This window comes from Manacus candei, unplaced genomic scaffold, assembly GCF_025592945.1.
Source record: "Manacus candei isolate 608988 ecotype Guabito, Panama unplaced genomic scaffold, ASM2559294v1 h1tg000094l, whole genome shotgun sequence".
Lineage (NCBI taxonomy): Eukaryota > Metazoa > Chordata > Aves > Passeriformes > Pipridae > Manacus > Manacus candei.
In genome coordinates this window covers 2,917,912-2,945,301 of record NW_026138142.1, presented here as the reverse complement: position 1 = coordinate 2,945,301, position 27,390 = coordinate 2,917,912, and the positions used below count along the sequence as shown (strand labels likewise).

Sequence of the window (27,390 nt, the reverse complement as noted above, 5' to 3'; positions counted from 1 at the left end):
CAGCTCTACAGACATTAGTCTGTCTGTCTGAAGAGCTGGAGTGAGCAATAAGGACTCCAGAAAAAGTCACTCACTGCATGTTTGCCTTTGACCTGCACTAGTTACAGGTGGGACTCTGTCAGGTGAGGATAAGTCTGTGTCCTGGGAGTTCCTGATGACTTGTGCTGTCATTAGGAGCTACTGCATTAGCAGCTTTTGGAGCAGACTGGGAAACTTGGGAATTTCAGCAGAAGACCCCTTAGGTTTCAGTTGCTATACAGTTGAGTACAGCAGTACAGAGTAGATGTATTCCATGACCACTAGTGTCAGAGTACACTGAGACATTTCAGTGATGAATGACAAACCATGCTAAATGCTTTATCAGATTGCACAACATCTCCTAGGCTTCCTGTTGATGTGCTGCACGGTGCATATTTGATGGGCAGAAATTTGTTTATAGCTGCATTTTTTCCCCATCAATCCCTAAACGTTGTCTCCTTTCTTTTGTCTTCTGTTGGGCTTTGAGATTAGCTGCTCATCACTAGATTTCTTTAAACATCCTTGTTAATGACAGCATTATTTATATTTATGGTTAGACTCCAGTTCTGACCCTTTTCTCTGTGTCTTGTTTTGTCTTTTCCTGATATGCTTCCCTTCTGGGCTTGGAAGAGCTTTCCAGTCAGCTTCAGCCAAACCTAATTTCTTTTGTTCTCTCTCACTTGAGGCTGACTGACCCTCCTGTGCTGTGAGTCTGTACTTGCTACTTGTGCATTTTTAATGAAGAAAATCGTGAGGGAATTGTTGTAATCAAACCTAGTGCCATGTGTGATACACACCAGAGTGCTTCATAATGTTATCTACAATTGAAGTTTTATTTTAGGGAGGAATCAAAGATGTTGTTTTTTCTTTTAAAGGCATTGCAGTGGATTTGTTTTCCCCTTGAAAATCTTGCAACTGTTCTATAATACAGAGCTAGGTGCCTTATTTCCAATGTGAATCCCATCTTCTGGCCACTAGATTATGGGAGACTTCTGTCTTATACAGTGAGATAGAACAGTTTGCACATGGAGCACAAATCCATAGTGAAACTGCATTTAATCAGAGATCCAGCTGCATTCAGATGTTCTCTCACTTCCCCAGTTACTCCTAAACTGGTTTGGAAGCTGGCTCAGGAGCTGGCAGTGCCTGCTGTCATGCTGGTGTTTTCAAGCAGTGTGGTCAGTTTGTAAAGCACATGCTCTTGTGTGGTTTAGATCAAGGTTCCAGTTCAGCTGAATTAATTTCCAGTTCATTTTAGCAGTTATTGTATTGGTGGACTGGGAACAGCCCACTCTGTGCAAAATGATCTGGTTTTCCCCTTGGACTCAGGATAGGGCTCTGATCCACTGCTCTCTTGTGGAGCTGGTGTGAGTATTTGTCTGCATCCTGGTGCAGTGGAGTTCTTACCCTGGTGAGTGTGTCACACACTTAACTGGGACCCTTGGGAACAATTCTGCATTGAGTTTATCAGCCTGGTTCTAAAATCCAATCCTGACCTAGCTGAAGATGTTTTTCTTAATGGCGAAATTCCCATGACTTCTGCTTTCAAAGTAGTTTTTTGTTTGGCTGTGTGTTTCTGTTTGGAGTTCTGGGTATTCCACTGCTCCATGCCAGGCTTCCTGAGCCAGAATGCTGGAAGATTTCGAGCATGGCACAAAGCAGTGCTTGGAAGTGCAGCTTGGCTTCTTCCTTTGTATTCCATGGTTCTGTGCTTTATGAAGTTGTAATTGAGTTGGGAATTGAGATCAACTCCCAAATGTATTGATTTGTGAGGTGGAAAAATCCCAACTTCATGGTGTTGTGGTGCCAGTAAGCCAAACCCTGAGCAGACAAAGTGGGGATGATCCTAATAACATTTTCTCCAACAGAAAGGTGGCTGTTGTGTTGCTTTTCTGCTGTTTCCTGCACTAAGCATTTTGCTGATCCTTTTTTTTACTGTTCTCCTTTCTGTAGATGACTGGCAAATTCCCCCCACTTCTATGAACACCTCAATGTGAAAGTGGTTTTTAAAAAAAATTGTGCTTAAAAAGTGGCAGGCAGGACTGGGAGCAGATACAGCCTGGGTGTGAATCAGCCCTTTCACAACCAAGGCTGGCTCTGTGCGTGCCCTCTTGTCTGTCTGCCCTCCACCCCCTTTTCTGGGTTAAATACAACCTCTGACTTGGCTAAACAGAGGAATTTTTGACCAAATGAATTTGAGCACCATATGATCTGCCTCCTCATGTTCCCTGAGCCCTTTGCAGGAGAAGGGAAATGCTTGTGAACAAAGTCTGCTAACAGAGTTGTGGGTGGAAAGAGGACAAAACGAGTACGTGAAGAACCACATATTTTCACTGGACTTCCAAAACAAGTGACAGTTTGTTCTCCAGATAAAGGCACATTTGAGAGGAAAGACCTGAACAGTGAAAGTAGAGGGGATTTTGGTGGTTTTTTTCTTGGTGTCACAAAAATTCTTGTCCAAAATAAGAAACATTGAGGTTTGTAAACATGAACTGTTTAAATATGAAAACGTGACAGGCTGAAGTCCCCGCAAGTCCTCATGACACACAACAGAAGATCCTTTTCTCAGAACATGAAGGTGAGACTTCAGTGAAGGGGAACATGCGCTGACATTTGGGGTTTTGCAGTTTCCTTCAGTAGAGATAATCTTGCTCTCATTCAGGAAGTCCAGTGTATATGTCAAAACACCCTGAATTATGTCTGGGTGAAACCTTTGGTTGAGACCCATGTCCAGACTCACTAAACATGAGTGTGTTTCTCTGCTCAGGTGGGGTAAAGGAAGGCTGAAGAGTACTTTTGCATAAAATGTTGGGGGGATGTAATGTAACTACATTTCTATATTTTTTTTAATTTTCCTTTGTTTTTTTTTTCCTATTTCTGTTAATTTCTGCTGTGTTAAGACTGCATCCTCTGCAAATATCCTGAACCAAGCAAAGATTTTTTTGCGAAGAGAAAGCTGGAGGTACCATTCAGGGCAGCCAGGGAGCTGGTCTAACCACTTGCTGCTGACAGAAGGGATTTACTCCCCCATTCACAAATGTTTCTCCCTCCTTCCTGCCTTCCTTTTCCTCTTTGTTGTCTCCAAAAAAAAAAGGAGACCTCATCTGTTCACAGGTTGTGCTCACTACCAACCCATTTCTCCCTCAGTGTGTTTTTCAGTGGATTTAGTGGGTGTCTTGGTGTATACAGTGTGAGGACTGGTGCTGGAGGGCTAGAGGAGATGGAGAGTGGGAATAGTGGCTCTCCTGGCTTCAGCAGGCTGTGAGATGAGCTCAGCACATACTGCTTTACACAAACTGAGGGACACTGTGCACCCAGGGAATTGTTGCCTGTGCAGTTTGAGTTGTGCAAAATGAGCCTTTCCATGTGGTGTTTGTGTTCAAATGTTGCAGCCTTTTTGCTTTTGTCCGAGAATCCAAAAGGAAAATAAAAATGATTTGTACAATTGTTTTGGCCTAGAAATTCAGATGGGATAGTTAATAAAATAAATGTTAAAGGAGGAAGGGGGTTTTGTCTACCTGAACCTGAAGGATGAGAAGAAAATCAAACCAAACACCTTCATTGTATTTTTCCACTTCAAGAATTTACAGGGTGGAATTTGTAATTCCCCCACTGACCAAACTCATGAGAGTAAGTTTTTGTTCTTCAGATACAAAAAACTTATGTTTTTTTTGGTTGTGGATTAGGAAGAATGAACTTCTCTAAACTTTTCTAAAACTGAACTCAGCTCTTCTAAACTAGCTGAGTTCGTACCGGGATGTTCTTTCCCTGTAAGCTCCCTGTTCAAAGACAAGCAAAGCTGGAATTTGTGCTGTGTAGTTGTGCCTGCTTTTCTCATTCTTTAAGAACTTCCCAGTACCTCTGCCATTGCTTTGTGCCCATAGCAGTAAAAATCCTGCTAGTCCCTATTCAGTCATTAAACCATAGAAACCCAAGTTTGAAGGGGCTAAACAGCAGAGGCTTAGACATCCCACACTGGAGCAATAAAAAGTTCTGAGAAGACTGTCTTCAGTCCAGATGCAAATACAAAGAGTACAGTACCCAGTGTATCATGAAAACAGGACCTTGCACAAGAGGCATGTAACGAGTCGTTGGTTCTGCTTATTCCTGGGTGCAATTCAAAGAGGTGGTTTGTTCTGTAAAGTGTGGTTTGTCATGGAAGATGATGTCATTCACACCATGCTTGGGAGAGAGACTAAACATGATGCTTCTAGGGAAGGATCTAAGACAGTCCAGTTTAGTGCACAGTAAAGAAGTCACTTATTGTCAGAATTCAGCCTCATTTGTTCTCTATTTAATGATTTCCACTTTTTTCCTCTTAGGGTGGTGTCAGCCCTTTAACAGGTTAGATTTTTCATGCTATTTCTCTGCCTAGGATTTGTAGGAGCTGAGAGTTTAATTTTATCAAGCTTGTTGCCTTCGGCTTGTGAGTCCTGGCAGCCCCCTGCTTTTTCCATTTCCCCGCTCCAGCTTCTCCAGTGCTCAGCACTAAACCAGCTGTAGCATCAGGATCTACTTAAAAACCTTCCAAGAGTCTTGTGTATGTACATGCCACATTTTGGCTTGTTCAAATAACTTCTCAGTTACTTGTGATCACAGGGGTTTTGTAGCCTACCTTGAGGATCTGCACCCAGGTGTGCATTGTTGCCTCTGCTTTCCTGCAGCAAAGACTTCAGCTACTGAGTTTGATCCTGAATTCCTTGGACTTGTATATTAAATGATTATAAACTACACTTAACTGTGAATAAATACTTCTAGTTTGAACTAAGGTGTTTAACTCTCTTCTCTAGGCTCTGTTTTGGATATTATCAAGCACATCGTGGCCAAAGGAGAACACAAGACTGGTGTCCTGGATGAACCCTGTATAGCCACAATCCTTAAGGAGGTGCTGGAGGGACTGGACTACCTGCATAAAAATGGGCAAATCCACAGGTATTTTACATTTTTCTCACCTATGTCATAAAATGTTCTTGAAACAGAGTAGCTGAGCACACACAGTCTCATCCCACAACTCACCGTGAGGGCATGAAGAGAGGAAAGTAAAGGTGGGAGCTTAATCAAAGTGCAGAATTCAAATGTCTGTAGTCTACAGACTACATCTGTGTACTATGACTAGGCCAAATTTGGGTAAACTTTGGGATATTGAAAGTTCTGACACAGAATCTCTTTCCAAATGTCAGCAGCCAGCTGCAAAGTATAGTTGTTGGAGCTGGAAAACTTCAACTGGTTTTGTTTCTTGCTGAGCTACAAATCAGCAAGAGCACTGCATAAGCAGTGTTGAGCAATTTAATAAGGAGCCCTTCAAGCCCTGATTTTTCTTTTTAAGGTTAACTGCAAGATCAACATAATGAAATTTGAATTTGAGTGATTTCATTAAAAAAAGAAAATGAAAACAAAATTAATGGAAAAACAACTTCTGTAGGCAAAGCCCAGTTAACTAATGGCCTGTGATTTGACAGATCACTGAAACATGAGGGTTTCTGTGCTGCTCTCTTGTTTGAGAGTTACTTTTAAATCATATTTTCCTCTCCCCTGGTGTCAAGGTGTGGTGTAGTTCAGTAAGAGAAGATGCTAAGTCAGTCTGTTCTGCATTAAAAAGACTGAGATTTTCAATCCTAAATATGTGCTGAAAATAGAATATACTGCTTCTGGGTAATATTCACTATCCCAGCCACAGCTGCTGGAACAGCCTCTTCTTTCTTGGGAATTTTGTGAGCTTGGCTGTCTTCTGGGACAATGCCATTACAAGCATTGCTGCTGCTGCTGTGCTGGAGTAAGTTTCTGTCCTCTTATAGCTGCACAAGAAGAGGTTACTTTTTGCCAAAATTCTATTTATTTAGAAAATCCAGTAAGTATTTATTTCATATTTATAATCAAACTGACTGGCTTTTGTAGGTTTATTTTGGGTTGAAAAAGAAAAAAAATGGAACTAATTGAGGTGGAGTTTTTTCCCCTGAAAGAAGTGTCAAATTTCATTTTCCAGTCTCCATTAAAATCCTTCAACAAGAACCGTTGTCTTCACTGAAGACAGTTTTGATTTCCTAGCTGGTTGCTTAACTTCATTTTTTAGAGGTAATACTTCAAGCAGCTCTGGGAATTCAGAGAAAAGTGATAAACCAACTTACCTGCCAAGTACTTGGTAACTTTTCACTGTGCCAGAAGTAATTAATAGAACCATGTTCATCTGTGACTTGCAGTTGGTTTGCTTGGCTGATTTAGTTCATCTTCTGGTCTGGTGGTACTGAAATATATATGTTAAAGCAGCAGTAACCTGTTAAATTTCAGTTTTTCTGAAGGTATCACATAATGTTTTCTGTACTGAAAGAGTGGTGGTTCTCCATTTGGCTGGCTGGATTGGAAGAGCAAAGCTAGTAAATGTGGTAAAGATTAGAGAGAATATATTCATGTGTGTGGGGTGAGGTTTTTTTACTGCTCTCAGCAAAAATACCATGTTCACAAAGTTTAAACTGCTTGGTCTGAAGAAAATGTGATTCACATTGAATCATTTGGAATTGAACTGGACCAAACCTGCTGTGACCATTCTCATCTTGCTGGTTGAAGCATTTTGCCCATATTTAGGGAACTTCAGCAAAGAAATCAGAGCTGTGTCATTGATGCAGCTCAAGGTTGTGGTTGTGCATCAGCTGCTTTGCATGTGTCGCATCCCTGTATTTTGGGGCTGCTCCAACAATTGTGTAGTATTTTATCATGGAAAAGTGTTTGGATTACCTCATTGTGTTGGGCACAGTGGTCTGGGGAATTTGGAGAAGTGGGATACACAAGGAAAGTTGTGATGTTTCCTGCCTGTGATGCAAAGGATGGGTTTTAAGTGTTGGCAGAAAGCAAACTGACATGCCTTTGAGGGATGAAACATGTTTCCTTAATGGAATTCATCCTGCTGTGTTCCGTTTTATCCAGATGTGTGTGTGCTGCTGAGAAAAACACAGTTTAAAGATGTGGTGCAAATGGGACCTTTCCTCATCCATAGGAATATCTGTATGGTTTTCTCGTTTTGCTTAACGCCAGGGTCACAATATTGGTCATGCCTGATGGGAAAGGCAGGTGGAAATCTTAAAGCCGTGCCAGAGATGCTCTGAGAGGAAGTGTTTAAAATAACTAAACTTCAGTCCCCTGGGTCAGCTTAAAGTATCTGGCTCCAAAGGAAACCACATCAGGTGATGGCTGAACTGTATCGTGTCTGCAGTGTGGGGCAGCTGTGCTTGGGGTGAACTTGAGGCCAGGGCAAGATCAGCTGTGAAGGATCAAAATGGAAGGGCTTTGACCAGACTCGGAAGATCCAACCCGAAGCAAGCAGCCGTCCAGCAGAGCAAAGTGTTCAGCTGGTTGCACTAAATATCCTATCTCTGTTCATATTACACCTAGGAGAAAACAACTTGATAAAATTAGAGACGTAGTATGAGTGAGTGACTGTAATTAGCTCATCTAAAGATGGACAGCCAGGCTGGTGGCAAAGCCCAGAGGATGAATATCAGGACCCAAATGTGATTTTGTGGGCGCTGCTGACCTGAAGTGGGGCCATAAATCATTGGTGAGATCAGAGAACATATGTCTGACAGCAGAGCTGCTTCATACTTCTGAATTATTCATCATCTTAAATGGGTAAATGAAGTTAACACGTGAAAAACTGGCTTAATGAAATTCTGCTGCTGAATCTTACTCTGCATAAGTCCGCCTTGAACTTAGTGCCACTTCCAATTAAGGTTTGGGGAACTGGGTTGGCGTGGAAGTGTAAATCCCTGCTTTGGACAGGAGAGGAGTTTGACAGTATTCTCTAGAGGAGATTAGAAAGCCAAATATCTAGTGAAGGCTTAAAATTATAATTCTTTTTTTTGTTTACTTTCCTAATTAACAGCCAGAGCAAGTCCGAGACTTGAATAGGCACCATTGTTCAGCAACAAATGCTGAAGTTTCCCACATTTGCCCAAAGTGATGTTTTTTTTGCTTTCATCTTCCAAAGGCTGTTGGTAAGTGTCTTGAGGCCTTATGGGAAAGACAAAGGAGAAGGCAAAATCAGTTTTATTTTCATGAAACACTCTATACCGAGGTGACGATTACAAATGATGCCCATCTCTCTCCAAAATCACCACTGCCTCCGTATTGCAGAGTTAGCAGCTCCCTGCCTTCCCTGCCATGTGCCCATCCCTGACCATCTCTCCTGTGCCAGCTGCTGCTGCTGTCCCCATTGTGGCTTCCTGCGTAGCACAGTGATCCCAATGCGGATTTGAAATCCCAGTGATCCGGCTCATGCTGAGTGAGTTAAGTACCTGGGCACCAGCCAGTGTGCTGAGGACGGAGGGCCAGACTCGGAAGCCTTTGGATGAAGCTGTCCTGCAGGAATGTGCTCAGGCACTTTTTTTTTTTATGGAAGTTGAGCAAGACTGACGTGCTGTGAGGGGTCGCTGCCGGGCTAATCTTGTCTGGGTGACACTCAGGGTATGTTGTACCTCTTCCCCATTTGGACTCTGATTCCTCTGTGTATTTGGGGATTAGCAGGAGTTTGATGAATGACTTAGAAATAAAACTAAAGTAAAACCAACCCAAGAGGTTTTATTGCTTAAAAAGATTTATTGGAGGGAAGTTCAAGGCTTTTTCAGGTGGTGCTCCGTATGGCAGTCTGACAAATGAATCATGCTGATTAACTGTTACAAGGTCTCTCTGTCTTTCTCCCTATTTTTATCTCAGAGCTTATCTTCTGTTCATGATTAGCTGTTGTGTAACTGAATATTTTAGTTAGTCCAGGTGAAATGATACGCTGCTCAAATATAACCAGATTCTCTTATTGCAGCACAATAAATGTGATACTTGCTTGCTTTTTTTGTAAATACAGAAAAGCCTGGAAAGTGGTTTAGGATTGCATGCACTCGAAATATTGGCATGGCAGCAGTCCAGCTATTACTTTGTTGGCTGCTCTGCTTCTTACAGGGTGAGAGGTGCAGAAGCACATTTGATCTGCTGAGTTAGATCAGCCTATGCTGCCCTACTGAATGTTTTGGGGTTTTTTGGTGTCTTTTGAAAATCAAGAGTGTGGGCAGCAGGGTACTGGGGCAGCTGTTTGAATGTTGCTTTAAAGGAGACTCTGGAAAGAGTATTCTTGCTGTGCTTCTATGCCGACTATATTCACTTATTTTTTGGACCTTAGGATGGTTCTGACAGAGGATCAAAGTTTAATTTTTTGCCTCTTTACCTATATTAAGAGTAAATAACTTCTGAAAAAAGGAAGTGAGCACATCACCAAGACTTGTGTGTGGGCTTTTGCAAGAGTGCTGCTCCAATAGCGGGTTTTGTATTTAAGATGAAGAAGCTGATGGATATATTTCGGCACAGCTTGGCTGTCCAGGATTCAAGCTTAATTTTCATGTAGCTGATTAATGCATTGATAGCTGTGCTGGCAGGTCTTGTGGTTAAACTGGATTCCAGTATGCCTCTGATTATTTTGATGACTGAAATACTGTACTTTTTTGTTTCTGTAGCAATAATGTGGGAGAACTACAAGCCCTTCTCTCCACAGTGCTGTAATCTTACTTTGGGGAGTGCGTTTTGGAAGTGAAGTTTGGTAGGGGAGGAATGGATAACGGGTGGAGCCTTTCCACCTCTAATTGCCAGTTTGATTTTAAGTCAGGACACTGGTAATTTGAAAGTTGGCTATTGCTCAGCTGTGGGAAGTGGAATTTTCTTATTCAGAGATGTGTGCTTTGGGCTCTTCTTTTATAGTATGGTAGGGCTAGAAATAACTCCTAGAGGTAGTAGTTAATATAAATTTTAGAGCTTTAATTTGTAAATAGTTCAGTAGTCACAGAAATGTTACTCTTGGCTGTTTCAGTGGGAAGGAGGACAAGATGCAGCTCTGGGTTGTACTGGGTGATTTGTTCCCCCAACAAACACCTTGCTCTGCGCAGTGTGAAGGGCACAAGGATCACCAAATCCTACTCTCTGTATAGTCAGATGGGGGTGTATTGTGGTGGTTTGGCAAACCAACATGTTCTCCTGGTGGTTGTTTCTTCCACTGCATCATCCAGAAATTCATTGTTCAAAAAAAAAGAAAAAACAAAACCAAAAAATACCCCACTGTGATTGCGGAGAGGAAATACGAACCAGATGTAAATCCCAAATCTGCAGACAGCCAGAAACAATAACTCCTGTGGAGACAGTTTTCCTCAAAGTGGATAAAGAACAGTCTCTGCTCTGAAGCCTAAAAACCTGGGATTTAAACCTCTGCTGGTAAATATTGTTGCTGCTCAGATCACAGGGGTGCTGGGGGCCCTGCAGCAGCTCCAGGGGACTCTGTGTGTTTGCAGGGGGATGTCTGGAGGTGTGGCTGTTGCAATCAGGTGTTTGCCCCCATGTTTTCTCCTCAGACCCAGGTGCTGCCTCTGAACTTTGTCACTCAATTTCCTGCACTTACTCAAAGTAACTTCGGTGTAGTCCAGGGGAAAACCTACTTTTGGTAGAACTCCTGTGCATCACATTAGAAGGAGGGGAAGTTTTTAGGTTTTTCCCTCTGCTGCATGGAGATGTGAAGTGGGAAGAGTACCATGAAAAGCAGGAGATAGAGGTTGGGGTGATCTCCAAAAGCAGTGACAGGTTTTGATCAGTGATCCATGAATGAGTTGCACACTCAACTAATGTAGTTTCCAGCAGTTCTTGAATTGTCAGGAGCATTTGAATTTGATGTGTTTCCAGGAAGAATAGTCATCTGCTGTCTGCAGCATTAAATGTATCAGGTGAAAATGTAACAGATTCTTTTAGCTTTCTACTCTGCAGAAACCAAGTGCCATTCACACCTGTGTACAGCAGTGTTTGTGTGACATCTGTCTCATGTCACTGCATTTATCTGGTGTAGATTACTGGGATGATATTGCCTGGTATAGGCTCTTGCAGCATCTACCCAGCAGCAGAGTGACTGTTTAAATAATCATGTTCATCTTTTCCACTGTGATATATGGAGTAAATAACTCCCTTCAAAAAGGGGGCTTTGGGTATTGTCCCCTATTGTGATGCAGCAGATTTTCTGGCCTTTACAGGTCCTAAAAGCTACATTTTTGGAGATACCTTAAGCATTTATTCAGACCACTTCATGTCTTCTGCTAAAGCATGAGAAAAAAGGGTCACTTGCTAAATTTGTGTGGTAACGTATTAAGCTCTTGAAAATTTTGTAAGGTTACATCAGAAGTTATTTTTGTATGTTTACTAAATCAAATTATATCCTGCCTAGTAGAGTTCTAATAAAACTTTGATATTAAAAAGTAAAGTTAATACTTTAAAAAAAAAAATGAGACAAAACCTACACACATTTAGGACAACAAATAGGGAACTGCCACAGAGAAATCTATCACTTAGTGGTAGCCTGGAAAGCATCACCAAGTGAGACTGGTACCTGAGAGAGCACTGTTTCCATTGTATACATACCCAATTTTATAACTGCTTTCTCCATTTTATAGGAATTACTGGATGAAATATGGAGATCTTTCTTCTTCCTATGCTGGTCATGCTTAAAACTGTTGTTTCCTAGATTTTGGAGGAGGAAGTTGAGCTGTCAGGGCTCTGGGTGTCTCGAATTTCTCCTCCTGTGTCACGTTGCAGACATGGCTGAGCAGGAGCTGTGGGTGGCTGTGTAGATAGGGACAGCTCTTGGCTGCATAGGGGAATGCCTTGGACCTTGTGTGTGTATAGATATACATACTGCTTCTCCAGAAGAGGGGTGCTTTTTGCCTTTTGGAAATTAAGACCTTTTTAAACCACCCTATGTACATTTTTTGGGCCTTATTTGATCCAGATTGGTTCTGTCTTTACTGGAATGACCTTTCCTCTTTCCATTGTGGCAGGGGGACATGCGAATCACTTGATATTCTCATTTCTTCTGCTACCTGATGCATCTTGTACTCAAACTGGGGTGATCTACATGTGGTAATTTCTGGGAAATTCCTGTTTCTGAGGACACTAGGAACATGTTATAACATGCAGGAGATACTGCAGCATGGTGACGTGCATCACTGGTACTGCCACGCGGAGCAAACCTGCCTCTTTGCACGTTAAATCATTTGACATGAAATATTGAAACAAGACCACGTTAGAACTTGACTGTTTTCCTCTGTTACCACTGACTAAGCCAAGGTGTCCCAAAAATATCTGGGCCTCCAGGGGTAGGAACAGACCTTGTGACTCCACAGCTTGCGATGTGTGTGTTGCTTTTCATGCTGCAGCTGTTAAAGGGTCTTTGTGCCTTGTCCCCACTGCAGTCCTTAGGAAGTAGGATCAGGAAATGGAAGGGCTAAAGAGATGAATTTGTGGAAGAAATACTGATACATTTTTAGCTGCTGTTCAGCGGTATGAAAACTTGATTTTAAAACCTGCTGGGCAGGGTCCTTTCCTTATACAAGAGAAAAAACCCTGAAGTTCTGACAGACTCGGGGAAACTTTAAAAGCGGTGTGTGAAGTTAGAGATATAGCTTCTCTCTTGCATTGACTGCTGAAGGGTGTCAGAAGCCCTGGTTGATTGGCAAATCCTCCTTGTCATGAGCTGCTGTTACAGCAGTGACATGCTTTGGGGTGAATGTGTGAAACAACAGAGTCTTTTGCTGGAGGAAGAAGTGGGGCTGTGAAGGTTGGTGTGATTAGATCATCTCCATGTTGGGAGGTAGGGCTAAATCCAGTGTTTGTAGCACTTTATTTTCTGTCTTAAGGAGCTGATCTGTCTGAAAACTGTTTTTTAAGGTTTTGGATCACCTGGAGCAACTTCCCCACAGTGATGTGTGGGTGAAGTTACTTGAGCACTGATGCTGGGCTGGCTTGGTGATGGATGGGTGGTGGAGTCCAAGGCAGACAGGATCTGTCCTTGAACTGCACCACCCTTTAACCCTTGTTAGGCTGTAACCACGTGGGAAGAGAAGGAATTAAAGAGAGTGCGAAAACATCAAAGGCAGAGTTGGCACAGGAGTGAAAAGTGTAAGTTGGGCGTAATTTGCCGAGATAAAGGGAAGTTGCAGACGCTGCGATAACAGTGACAGACAGGGACACAGAGAGGGATGTGACACTTCATAACAGAGACTCACACTGGGTTAGCCCAAGGTCTGCAACTCTTTCTGTACTGCCTCAGCATCTTCCCAGCTCCTGGAGCTGTTCAGTCAAGGAGGATGACAGTATATTTCAGGCAGATCTCCTGCAGCTTTCCTTAGTGAGTCGTCCCTTGTCTGAGCTGACACAGTGGCTTAACCTAAAAGAAATCCAATTCACGTTGTGGTTTCTTTGGCCCCAAACCCTCTACTTAAAGCAACATTGGAGGGCAAAAAATCAAGAGGGTTTGTACCGAGAAAGTGTATCATGCAGCCTCTTGAAAGGTGTTTTATGATTTAGCTACAATAAAGTGCAATGGGAGATTAATTTCTCATATAGCCCTCACTGGGGTTTCTATTTGCCTATGCCAAGAGACAGGATGGAGTTATCTCTCCCAAGAGGTCTCTTCATTACACTCAGAGTGATCTGCCTGGATCTTAAGGGTAGGGCACAGAGAAAACAAGTACTTGATGCACTCTTACAGCTCATTTTGATGGATGCTGACAGTCCTTTCCATTGGGCTTTGTCTACACATGACTGTGACAGACTGTGGCTTTGCAAACAGTAACTTCTACCTGCCAAAGCCTTGCTTCACTCTGCTTAAAAGCACAAAAAGAACCTTTTTAATTCCTGGTTACATTGGATTATTCATCTAACTTTCTCCAGCCGTTAAAATGACAGTTAAAAAAGCTTTTAAGTGTTCCTACCTTTGTAGCCCCCATGAAGTTGTGCCTTTAAAAATACCTGTCTCATTTGAGCCCTCGGGTAAATCATGAGTTGCCTTGTGCTGCTGGCATTGAGTTCCTGCACCGAGGCCCTGGTCTTTGAGCACAGCTCAGCAGCTGACAGAGCAGCTCGGAGAGGAGGGAAGCGGCAGTCACTGTGCTTCCCTGATCCTGAGCAGTAAAGCGTGTCCCTGGGCCGGTCCCCCGCTGTAATTTATGGCAGCCTGGCTGCTGCCGCGGGGCCCGGCTGCCAGTGGCCACGAGGGCCTGCTGAGAGGGCTGTGGATGAGCAGGGATGAAGCAAGCTGTGGACTTGGCCCTCTCCTCCCTCTGCTTATGCCTGGCTCAGCAGGGAGGCTGGAGAGGAGTATGGAAGCTGCTCTGCCAGCTCTCTGCCATTGGAAAACCTTCAAGCTTTGGGAGATGTTCCTGAGGCCGGCTCTGCAGTTAAGTACAGCACAGTAATAGACAGCAATTGCACCTCACCCAAGAGTTTGGGACTTAAAGCTCAACTCTGTCACAGGAAAATATTAGTGCACACAGCTTTCCTGAGCAGGAGCAGGGACATGTTAATGTGTACAGCACTTCCAGCGTTGTCTTGAATGCCTTCTCCTGTGTTGTACTGAACTTACTGACATTTGAGGGTGTAAAAATACTGATCTGCCTGCACACTCCAAGCCTAGTTTACATTTGGCAGCTCTAAATGGTAAAGCACTTGCATGTCACCAGCTTTTTATATCTTGGCTTATAAGGCAAAGGGAAGAGGTGACACAGGTAACAGCGTATCATTGAAGGGAAGGGAATGTTTCATGGTAGAGAGAGTATAGTGCTCATTTGGTGTATAATGTCACAAATTGCTTCATATTTAACTGTATGTAGAGATATTGTCCAGGGAGCATTTTCTGCATGACTCAGAACAACATCAGCTCCAGCAATTGGTTGCATTCAGCATAAATATTTTGAGTTCTTCATTACTATTAACAGAAAATAGTAATTGTTGCATCTTGCACCTTCTCTTTTTTTAAATGAAACTTGGCAGGACCAACCACTCCTTCCTCATGCCAAATTATGCACTGTGGAGCTCAGTCCATGAAATTTTATTGTTGCAGTTGATGTAAATTGCATCTAATGGGCAGATGACTCACGGCTGTGCTGACATCCAGCTTTGCATCCTAAAGGCACATGCCAGCAGGCTGGAAGCATAGGCAGAGTAAACAGGGCTTATCTCTCTTTCCTCTTTCCTGGATAATTTTCTTCCCAGTGCTGGCCTGCAGAGCTCCTGGAATGCCACTCTTTGCTCAGGTCCCTTGTATTGTGGCTGCAGTGGCCTTAAAGCATCCTTAGCAAGCACTGTATGTTGGTGCCAAGGATTGAGGGCTATGGGTGAGGGCAGATCTGATCATTAAGCAGAATTTCAAGTACTTATGTAGGCTTTTTATAGTGGGAACAAGCCATCAGGATACAGTTCCTGTAGTTCCCCCCCCGCCCTGCTAAAAAGTAATTTGTGGAGGATGTGGGAACACAGCACTCAAAACTGGGGACCATCATCTCATTGTCTTCCTGTGCTCCCAAGCCTCCTGTAGCTGGAAGTGTGGTTGTAATTTTGTTGTCGGGGTCAGATTTGGTTGTACAGCACATGATGCCTGTGGCCCAGCCCCACCCTGAAGGCATTAATGTGATGTAACTGGTACATTAGTGGGAAGCTAAACCAGTTTGGGATGCAGATGAGGAGGGATTTCTGCCCTGCTGCGAAACCTCTCAAGGCTGATGTGGAGAATCCAGCTTTGCACTGGAGCAAGTCCAAACCCCTCTTCCCACTCAGGTTGTGAAGTACAAGGTAAATAAAAACATAATTGTTATTTTGTGGAAGGGCTTCTGAAGGCTTTAGAAGAAGGGAATGTGACAGCTACAGAGCGAGAATGTCTGGAACTACTGTAGCATTTGTTAAGCTACCAACAAGAAAGTTTACATCCTTCTGTAACTTCATTTAAAACTTGGTATAATTACTGTTTATGCTAAAGCCTAAAGCTGCTTCCTGTTTCCAGTGTAGTAATTGTGCCAGAGGCACACCATTTATTCCCAGTGTATCAGCCCAGGATATGGCCATTACCACATTAATAGGAAGTACCTTCAAATTGTTATACTTGGCAATAACTATATCCTGGAGTAACAAACTTCTCGCCATTCAGTGTGTGAGTTTATAAGCATCTCCTGAGGAGAATAAACAGGAAAGCACTTACCCTCTCTTCCCTGCCCCGTTGCTTTAAATGCAATTAATTAATCTTAAAAATGATTTTAGAGGAGAACCTACTTTGAAGACACTGCCAGTGCACCAGTATATGCTAAGGAAAGGGATTTGTGCTCTCCCAGTGTTATGGTGTTATGTATAGGCTGGGGTGAGGAATGGGAAAGCTGGAAGTTGCCTCTATGGTACAGTAACTCCAAAATGGAGTTGGTGTCCCCAAACATCTAGGTGCCCCATCAGTTTTGCTGCTCCAGGGTGGAGTGCACCAGGCTGGGGTGAGTAATGGCCTTTCCAGAGGGCTGGTCACTGTGAGGAAATGCCACATGAAGGGGTGATATAATTCTGCAGCTTGACTTGGGTATTTGGCAGTGGCAGTTTCGGCCTCTTGGATTTGGAATTGTGGCAATGACTTGTTTTAATTTCTTGAACCAACTTTAAGCATCGTATTTACCAACTTTTGTTTTCAACAAGAAAATATATAAATTTTAATTAATCCAAGCTGAAGTTAAAAAGAAAACAAGCCTCTGCATTGGTGGGGGAGGTTAAGGGACTGGAGTACTTTGGCTCTTTTTTCTTATGGGATTCAATCTGAGTGCTTGTTTCACTACTTTTTGCATTCTAAGCCTGTCCAGCTTACTCTGTTGTGGTGGGATGGTTTGGTGGTATTGAATGTGTCCTGTTTTCTGGCCACTGTTGCTACACCAGTGAAGCCTGATTGATTTTTTTTTTTTTTGCCACATCCTTAGTTTTGCTTAAAAACTTCCCTGGCACTTCCTTCACAGCTGAGTATGGTCTGCTCCGGGGGCTGAGTGAGCCACACATGCTGTTGTGCCAGAGGGGAGGTTTGGAAAGGCCCAGCTTACTGGGGAAATGCTCCAGCATCCTGGGCTGCCCTGGAGTACAGATGGAAGAGGAAATTACTCTTGCTCCAGTAAGAGAAATTATAACTTCAGCAGGCAACCTCAGTGCCTCCTATTCCTTTCCCTGTAACCTGGAACTGGCAGGCAGCTCTGAAAGGGCCTTGTGCATCCTGGCTCTTGCAGGAGAATCAGATGTGGATAAACATTTCCAGTAGGATTGGAGAGTTTCCTGAGCACCCTGTGTTCCCTCTGAATTAGTGCTGGTGCACAGGGGGATTCCTGGAGATGGCTGTGCCTGTGCCAAGCCCATTTCACAGCGTGTGAGCCAGTTCCTTACCTAGGAAGCAGCAGACTTGGGCACTTCACTCCAGTGTCTCCACATGCTCACGCTGTTGGATCCCAGAGGCATCATCTGCCTAACTATTGGCAGGGAGCTTTTCCATTCCTCCCTGTTATGGACTATGAACACTTTGTGGGAGTGCAGGGGTCAGTCAGGTTTGGATCTCTCACAGCAATTAGCTCTACAGCTCCAGTTGTATTGGATTTTGCCAGAGGATGCTAAGGGGGGGAGCATAGCTACATGCTTAATTGGGTATTTAATCCCCTCAGGGCCTTGGTCTCTTTAAGAGTCTCCATCCAGTGTGGTGCTGATGCTGTCTGGTCTCCAATTGCTGCAGCCGTTAATTGCAGGAAGAGAACAAAATAATGCTCCTTGGAGGGAAAGTCAGCTCCTCAATTCTGTCATGTCATATAACTTCAGAGTTTCCATATAGATCTATCCAGCTGCTAGCAGGAGGTGTACATTTGGCAGGACTTGGAATACTTGTTTGAAGGGTCAAGGTGCTGTCAGCTGCAGTTTGGTGTTCATCTTCAGTGGGACTGTCTTATGGTCTGTTTTGTTCCCCTGTATGCTGGGGGAAAGCTTTGCCATGCCAATATCCTAGACTGGGTATTGGGAAGAGTGTGATAAATGCTAATGCTGGAGAGGATGTGTTTAAAATTATCCTGGCCTGGAGCTGGCAGTGGCCCAGCCTCCTCTTGAGAAGAGCAAAGCCAGGAAGGAGCTGATTTCCAGGGCCTGACCGGGCCGCTTTGGCCAGACCATCAAGCCAGTTCTGTTCTCATGATGCACAAGGGAGGAGGGAAAAAATAGCTTTTGACTTTTTTCTCTGTGTGAAATGATTTGGAATATTTGTCAAAGGCAGTGGAGGGAAAATTTGCTTATTTTGGTGTTGTTTTCCTCTTTTTGCTCCGGGTCTGTGTGGGTTCCTGGGCAGCGCAGGTTTAGCAGCAGTGCTGGTGAACCCAAATGTCAACTATAAAGGTGCTTCTTTTGGCTTGGTGGGGGGAGCAGCCCACGAAAACAAACTAGAAAACTTCAAAGTGTTTGGAGTGAATGTAGCATTCCCTCAAAGGTGGAGAAGTGCTGCTGTAAACCTAAAAGCTTAGAGCTTTTTTTGTCTAGGAAGAGGGCAGTACAAAACTTTCATAGCACATGCTGGATGTTGTTGTGTGTTCATTGACTTTGGTAAAAAAAATTCAAGGAGACTTTTTCACTAAAGCTGAGGCTTCACAGGACAGTTGAGTGACCCCACTTTCCCATTCTCACCATCTCTCTTGTACCAGCTCTGCTCACCTGACCGTTGGTATTGAGGTTCTGTTCATTAAACCACGAGCAAAGGTTTTTCTTTTGTCTGTATTTTCACCAGTGTGTGGGGCTAAACTGATTTCCTAAGGCAGCATGTGAACTCCTCCGGGGCAGGAGAGGAGCAAGACATGGGGCTGGGGGGAGAACATGGTGCATTCAGCAGGAGATCAACTCGTGTCTTGAAGTTGCTCCTGCTGAAGGGATGCATGAGGATCAGATCAGTGCTAGGCTCTGTTTTCACATTTCTAGCTAAGTTTAAAAACTTGGGACAGACCACTTTCCTTGCATTTTTAAGGGTTCCTTCTGCTAAGTTGTAATTTTATTTTTTTTTCTGTACATAGTACCTGAAATGCTACTAGCTATAAATCATACAAATACTACTTATTGTCTGTCTATGAAGTTACAATTGATGTTAAGCCCCTACTATTTCTGCATGATTAGAGGCAGGAGGTGCTAACGCAAGAAACAAAATGTAAGAAATAATAACTGTTTTGTGTATTTTTGTTGGTTGAAGGAAATATTTAATGGCTTCCACTTATTGTTGCTTTATCTTTCTGCAGGGATGTGAAAGCAGGAAATATTCTTCTTGGAGAAGATGGCTCAGTGCAAATTGCAGGTAATTTTCCTGGTAACTCTGAGTAAACTTTAGGCATAACTGCATATCCAAAGAAATTATTTAATGATCAAGGAGAAATTTACAAGAAATTGTTAGCCTCAAAAAGCCCCACGGTTCTTAAAACAAACAAACAAAACCAACAACACCAAAAACGCCAACAATAAACAAACCACAAACCAAAACAAGAAACTGAACCAGAATTTACTACATCTTGTTATCTTAAAATACTCTTATTTGGAACAATGACAATAAACAGAAATAAATCATTTGACTGTCAAGTGCTCAGAATCAATAGATCAGATAAAATTCTTGGCATAAGCTAGTCAGATTTTTAACTCAGCAGATTTATAGGCTTGGAAGTGGAGTGCACAGACCTCACTGATTTATCGTCAGTGTGTAAGGTGGTTTTCCAAAGGACTGTGCCAAAGGTGGATTGATTTATCAGAAGGAAATGGGTATATCTGATAGTAAAGGTCCCTTACAACTTTGTCTTATGGAAAGAGCTGCTGATCAAACTGCTCATGTGGATGTTCCCTGGTCTGCTCCAGTTGAACTGGGTGGCAGAGGAGGTATTTAACTGGCCGCCCTGACCCAGCCCAACCTGGAGTGAGCTGGAAGTCTTGGGAGCAGTCATGCAAGCTTAGGAATAGGGTAGGGAAAACTGTAAAGGCAGTTTCTTTAGCTAATACAGATCTGCCTGGAGTTGTGTGTTGTAGTCAGGGCTGTCATGGGCTGCAGCAACACAGGTGTGTTGGAAACAGTCCTTGGTGTGGGTGGACAGTGTGTCTGTGGAAAAGGGGTGTGCCTCCCCCCCAGCCCCCTCTGATATTTTCTTTCATACATGTTTTTACAGACTTCACTCTTCTTTCCAGAAACCAAGAATTACACCCCATCCTTGGAAACATTCAAGGCCAGGTTGGATGGGGCTCTGAGCAGCCAGTTCTGGTTGAAAGTGTCCCTGCTCGCTGCAGGGGGTTGGATTAGGTGACATTTAAATGTCCCTTCCAACCTGAACTAGGCCATGATTTTGTGATTATTAGTATTGCAGGCTATTAAGTAAGACAAGATTTTTGGAGAGTACATTTAGAGCCTGTGATATTTGCTTTTCCTCCTCTTCCCAGGGTGCTGTTTTCCTCTACTGAGTACGATTCTTCTCCAGCTGTCCTTTCTCTCAGGACTCCATCCTTTCTGTGGATCTCGCAGTGCTTTTCCAGTCCCTGTGCCACTTCTAGCTGGAGGGCAGAGCTCGTGCCTGGTCCTGCCATCTTGGCAAACATCCTTGTAAATGTTTAGCATTTTCAATCCCATATTTAATTGGGAAGAGACATATCTGTGGGTGATAAGGTCTCTTTAGTTCCCTGTCCTGCTGGTGCAGGCACAGCAGTGAGTCAAGCCAGTGTGCTGGGGGTTAAGGGATAGGGCAGTGACTGTTGTGTCAGGGGGAAATGCCTACTGCATTTTTTATTCCTTTGGAATATCTATGCCTGGCTTTGCATCTTGGAATGAAAGCTGTGGATTATCCACCAGGAAGCAGAACACGTTGCAATGTGTTTTTTATAGGTAGCTCTCCCCTCTCTGCAGAGGACAATAATCCCTTTTACAGAATATAACACCTATTTCTGTTTAAAACCTGAAGTTGCTTTGTTTTCCTTTTTAAGTCTCCCAGTGCCCTTAATGCCTGCTGTTATATTTCTAATGAGGTGTAAATAATTAATCTGTGTGGCAGCTGATGGAAGGTAGGGAGTGGCTTCTGAAACGCTCAAAGGAGGAAACTTTTTACGATAAAATCCTAGATTTTTTTTCATAATGGGGCCAAGATGTAACTTTTTGGATTTGTGCTTTAGATTCTCTTTTGGGAGAGGCTGCAAATAGCTGTTATTCTGAGTGTTTCTGCCAACCTAGAGAAAGCTGCTTGTGTTTCTCTTCCACAAGGGTGCCAGGGCTTGGCTTTTTTTTATATTAAGTCTCACTGCTAACAGGTACCTGTTTGTGCTTTTTTCTGCTGAATAATTTTTAGTTGATAAGTAACTTTAAGATTGACTGATCTTAACTGTATGAATTCCAGAGGATTTATTTTGTCTGTAATTTGTACCTGCTCCCCTAGACTGAACTACTTGTGGTTTGTATGTGCAACATTTAAATGATGAAATCCACCTCTCAGCCTATCCTGTGAAAGCAGCATTGTGAGATGTGCAAAGTTCCCTCTTTACAAACTCTTCCTTTGAACATGCAGAAGGTCCAGTGAGACTCTGTGACTTTTCATCAGCCACAGCAGGGCCACTAAACTCAACCAAGGTCAGCGAGTTCACCCGGTGGCAGGAAGCACTTTCCTTTCTGTGGAGGCAGCTGATGACTTGAAAGAAACGAAAATAAATTAATGAATAATAGAGAAGAGCCTGACCTGGTCATAACACGAGATTTTGTTTCTGTGGGAATTTCTGACACTTAAGCTTCCTTTCCTCCTGACCCAGGATGAAATAGCAAAATTTCTAGCGAATTCTTTGGGGAGGAAAAAATGCTGGAAGCAAACCAATCCCAATAAAATGAGATTTGTTTCAACGAGATCAAAGCACTTGCCTTTGACAATAATATTAATGCATATTCTGAATAATTCTGTTGATTGAGTGCTTCAATTCTGAGCTAGATGACATCACTGCGTTCCCATGAAACAAACATGTATAAGTTTCACTGGAAAGTTACACCAGAAGGAAAAACCCAAAAAATGGATCAGCTGTGGAATGAAGCCTGAGGGTCAGAGTGAATGGGGCACCTCCCTGCTAGGAGCTGGTTTGGTGTACATGAAAAATTTAAATAATGTAGCAGGGAAGAATGACTTCCATTCTTTTATAATGACTCCTTTCCCTCTTGCCATTCCTCAAGCCACACTGCCTGTGAACAGTTGTTAAGAAGGTCTTATTCAATGTTTGGCCTTTGCAACCTTGTGTTCTTGTGTGTTTCCTACTGCTTGACACAATTCCTGCTTCTTGTCTCAGAAGAAATGTAATTCTTAAATGTAAATAAGGAGTGTATATCTCAAACTAGAAATCCTTTGAGGAAAAGAAGCAAAGTGCTTTCAAGGTTTGGAAAAAAAATGCTCATCCCTGTAATGGAGGAATCCTCACTGCTGGGCTGTACCTCCACAGTGTATCAGTGAATTTAATTACGGGAAACTTTCACTGTGTAGAATTCATGGCAGTAATTTTGCTGCAGGATTCTACAGATCTAACTAGTGAAAATTAAAGCCTCCTTTGTTAATTTGGGCCATGCAATTCTGTTAAGGCTGAACAGAAAAAGCAACTTGATGAAAGTGTGTCAGACATTTCTCAGGTTCTGTTTGTAACTCTGAATTGGTGGTTGTGCATCCGGTGTGAAAGCTGCTGTGGGAGCAGGTGAAGGGGTGGAGGAGAAATCTGTGAACTCGGGGGCATTTGCTGGGAGTGAGATTTCTAAAAATTCCTCTAATGGCCTGCACAAATTCCCAGGTTGAAACTCCTCCCCAAGTCTTGGGACTTGATATTTTTACTCATGGCTCTATTTTTAACTCTGTAGCTCCTTTTGCTTTCAAAATGTGCATCCACTGAACCAAGGAGAAAATTGTCTTTAACAGACCGAGCTGACCAGCGAGAACTAAACTGAGGCAGTTTGCTTCTATCTTAACACTTTATTTTTTTTTTTCCAAGGGCACTGGCTTGGGCTGGTGGCTTGGCACGAGGTTTTCAGAGCCTGTCACAATTCAGCGTCGCTTTCTCAGTTTGAAGTGTTTTCCTGCACATTGAATTAATCTGTCTTCTGGAGAGAGCAGGACTCTTTCCCAGATACCGTTGTTCTGGGCTGTGGTTGCAATGTAAATTGAGATAGCCATGTTCTTTTGTGTTCCAGCCTCTCCATGGCAGTTATTTCTTTTAATCGGGGCATAAAACCTCTTTGCCCTGGCATTTATTGGCTCCCTGGAGTCTAAAAGCTGTGTGGGTAAAAGCACTCTTGTCAACATAAACTGCATCAGCACCAATATTGCTGCATAAACCAGGAGATGACTTCTCACAGTAAGCAAGACTTAGCATTTGTCAGTTTACTTAACTTTGCAGGCCCTATAAATTATTGTGAAATGAAGTGAGCATCTTGATAGATGGGAAAGGGATGGGAGAGGTTGAGGGGAAACTGTCCCAGGGTGCACAAGACTTGCTCAGTGTGAGCCACACTCCAACCATGGCACGATATCAGCATCCTACTGAGTCGGAATACAGAATAAATCTTTTTTTTCCTTGATTTTGTCCACTGGGGTATTAAATAATGCTGTTGCCCATCCCTCTGTGATTGAATGTGATGATAGAAGAGCCTGCTGAGGGCTGAGAGCGCACATCCCTCCATGGGTGGGATTTTTTGGTTGCAGGGTATCTTCAGGATTTGAAACCAGGGAATTATTAACGCGCAATCCAAGAGGTGCCCGCAGTGCCTGCCATGGCCCGGGACGGCCACACTGCCAAGCGGTTGAAGTGGATTGAGATTTCACAAAGTTGTTCAGGACTTGCTAATTGATCCTGGGCAAATTGCCCAACCCCTCTCGCTTTATCTATTTATAAAATGGGGATAGTTAAGGCCAGGCAAAACTTGTGTAACTGAATTTGTGTAACTTTCCACAAATCCATGCCAGCTTGTCACCGGTTCGCTGTGTTCCTGACTGCTCTTAATTCATTGTACTAAAATAGCGCTCTACATAAACAGCGAGCTATGGTGCAGGCAGTGTCATTCCCCACTTTCCCTTAGGAAACTCTAACTTTAGGAGATTAAGTGGCTCTAAGAAGGGGCAAGGCACAAATCTGACTTGGGAGGGAAGTGTCGATTGCAGCTGGTGTTGTATCATGGCTCCTGTTGTATCAGGAGCTGCTTCTCCCTTTCAGAAAAAGGGCCAGAGGTATTTTTCTGTGTCCAGTGGAGAGTTTTAGTGCCTCTCCTGCAGCAGCATGATGTGAAGTAACTTCTTCTCTGTGTCACTTGTACTGTCTGTGTTTCCTGAAGAGATGTTGCGCTATTTTGTTGTTGAAACCACTTCTCCAAGGGCAGTGGGTGGATTCACCCAGCCTGGGCTTTGTCATCCTGAAGTTACTTTGTGCAGTAGGAGAACAAGTGTGTATTTACAGATCCAATACCACTGTACATCCATATAAACTTGAAAGAAGCTTTTGATTTTTGTTCTCCACTAACCTTCCTTTTCTCTGGTGTCCGATCACCTACTGCTTTCTCAGCACAAAATTGCTGTTTGCCATGGCCTTCCTCCTCTTCCTGCCTGGTTTGTTCATCTTCAGTGCTCTAAAAGCTGTAAGGTTTGCAGGAAAACATTTAACTACAACTGTAGGTATTTTCTGATGGAGAACAGCTGAACAAGAAGGAAAGTGACTGGTGACAAAAACACTTAGTGCTGTCTTCTGAAATACTTTTTGTTTAAAAACAACTCCGAGTGGTTTGAAGTCAAGATTGGATTATTCAGTTTTTCAGCCCCTGTTGAAGTTGGGAACTGCTTTAGGGTCTGATCCAAACCCACCAGACTCTGTAGGAACCCTTCTGATATCAGCAAGCTTTTGTCCTGGTTCTTAGTGCACATTCTTCCTGTCTTTCGCTTCTGTGTATACTGTAGGCAGCTACGTGCGGTAGCTTTTTAGGATTAAGGTAATATTACAGTGTGAGATGGCCAAGGAGAGATGATTTTAAAAGCTGACCTCTAGATTTGGGTAAAACAATGCATAATATGGTAGAAATGTATATTCCTGTGGTAATACACATTGTGATGTGCCACAACATTCTTGCATTGGTGAGTTGTTCAGATGGAGTGTTTCCTTTCAGCTTTTATATTTCTTGAGTGGCCAGGATAGTTTTCAAGTTTGATAACTTGGATATCTTAATAGCAGGAATTTTTGCCTAGTGCCATGCTTTTCAAACACTGGTCCGCAACTTTGTTGCCACTGCAGGGTGTCCTGTAGGGTATGTGGTTTGAAACATGTGATATTTCTACTGGAAAAGACAACATTTGCCATATTTTTTGCAAAGTCTGCATCAACAGAATTGACATTCCCATCCTGGACTGATTTTACTGTGATAAGAGAGTCTGGAGATATATATATCTATATATCTATAGATATAGATATATATGTTTTTCTCTTTTTTTGAGAAGTCTTTGGTTTATATCACTGACACAGCTCCAGCAGATGAATATTTTCTACACTGCTTCAGAAAAACGATTGAAAAAAAAAATCCTACCGCTTTCGTCCAGACATCCTGGAGACTGCTATTTGCCAACAGACTGCTGGAAGTCTGCAGTATTTGGGCTCCTTTAGAATATCTGACAGTCGGTAGATCCCCAGCAGTGGTGGTTACTGGTATTGCAAGCCAGGTCCAAGCGTTTCCAATTCCTCCCTGTTCTGGTGATTCAGTCCTTTCCAGTTGTCACCATAGTGAGCCAATATAAACTATGAGCTGCCAAAGAAGAGTACAAATGTAAACACTTCTGAGCTGTCTTGAATTTCATGGCTTTTCCCATTTTCTAGAGTTAAATTCACTTGAAATAACCTGTTTCTGTTGGAGAACAGAGACTCAGAATTGTACCAACTGCTCAGAAGTAAGAACTGAACCTCAACTTGTGGTTAGGATTGTATTTTATTGCTTTGTAGATATTTCTTGAGAGCAGGCACATTCTTAGTAGCTGGGGCTTGGATAAAGTTAGTAAGGTGACATTTGAGAAGATGGTCTTAAAGTCATTCCTTACAGCAGAGTAGTACAGGCTGGTTGAGCCTGTTTTAGCCCACTGGAAATGAGGGAAATTGATTGGGAAAACATTGAATAAATCAACCATGTAATGAAATAAACTTTAATTCCATTTAAGCTTTTTGCTGACCTCAGATGGCAGATGTAGGGGCCCAGTTTCCATCTGGAATTTATAAACCCATGTTTGATGTGAGATGTGGTGAATAATGTTTAAAGGACTTGTGTTGTTACTGCTGGAATGCTTTTGCTTTGAATAGCATTTCCTTTCCCCTCAAAATGACTGCATGGAAACTTGAGGTAAGATAATACATGCAAGTTCAAATACAGCACATCACAATAAAATACTGATGGCACTTGGACAAGTTTCTGTTGGTATTATCTTATTTAAAAGAACTTCTAATTGCTCTTGTGTTTAGAACAATAGATCTTGCAAGACTTCCTGTAATGAGCAGTAAGAGGCAAATAACTTTGAATCTTTTAGGAAGCTCCTTCAGTTTCTGAGAAAAGCAAGGATGGTTGATACTCACATGGCAGATCTCAAAGCAAAATCAGTGTTGCAAAAAGCATGTTTCCAGAAAAATAAGGGTTGTAGTGCTGATGGGACAGGGATCCATCTAACAGTTCTAAAACTTCAAGGTTAGAAGGAAGCCAAGATGCCTTTGGGAACAGGGAAGAGAACTGGACAGCACATCTCTAAAGCTGAATCCTAATGATATGATAGACCTTGGCTAGTGCTGGTTTTAGCCCCGTGATTGCTGTGAAACTTCCTGCAATGTCACCTTGCAGTTATCCATGTGTAGTGACTTCAGTGAGCACTAAGTCCATGTCCTTGGAAGTCTCTAACCAAAGTGAGCTGGAAGCTTTCTGAGTAATGACTTCAGTGGTGTTTCTCAAATATTGAAAGTCTAATTAGAAGGGTCTGGTTGCACTACTGGTGTGATGCAGAGGGAAGCCTGAGACTGTCCTCACAGGGACACCATTCCTTGCAAATTGTGAAGGGGGATCTTTTGTTGCAGTTGTTGCCTCAGTATAACATCCTTAAGACATGGAGTAACTCTGGCTCCTCTGGCCACAGAGGGAAAGGCTTTTGCATTTGCAGTTAACTGTCACCAGAGTTTCAAGAATTTTCAAACCAGTTGTGGTCAATAATGTTCTGGTTTTATGTGAAATAGCCCTGGAATTTCAGAGACTTGCACTCCAAGCCTGTCATCAGTCTTAAAATTGGCATTCAAGATTCTGATTGCTTGTAGTGTGTTTAAAAAAAAAAAGTTGAGTTATGGAGAGTGGCCCATTGCAGGCCTATAATTCAGTAATACATAAGCAGTGTAGTTTGGAGAAAATTGGGAAGAAATACTTACACAGTTCTGTGTTTACAGTTTCCCCATCACATGATTTTTTTTTTTTCTCAAGTGCCATCCTCTTCTGAATGACTTGATTGCCAAATCTTTTGT

At 42.8% G+C, this 27,390-nt stretch overlaps 1 protein-coding gene across 1 annotated transcript in view; it reads left to right on the top strand.

The window, feature by feature from the left end:
- The window catches only part of OXSR1 (oxidative stress responsive kinase 1), a 92,205-nt gene that overhangs the window by 36,456 nt on the left and 28,359 nt on the right, over positions 1 to 27,390 (top strand). The window contains exons 4-5 of the mRNA XM_051768367.1: positions 4,809 to 4,950; positions 19,128 to 19,183. Of these exons, the coding sequence (XP_051624327.1) occupies positions 4,809 to 4,950; positions 19,128 to 19,183 (198 nt within the window). The remainder of the gene's footprint in view (positions 1 to 4,808; positions 4,951 to 19,127; positions 19,184 to 27,390) is intronic.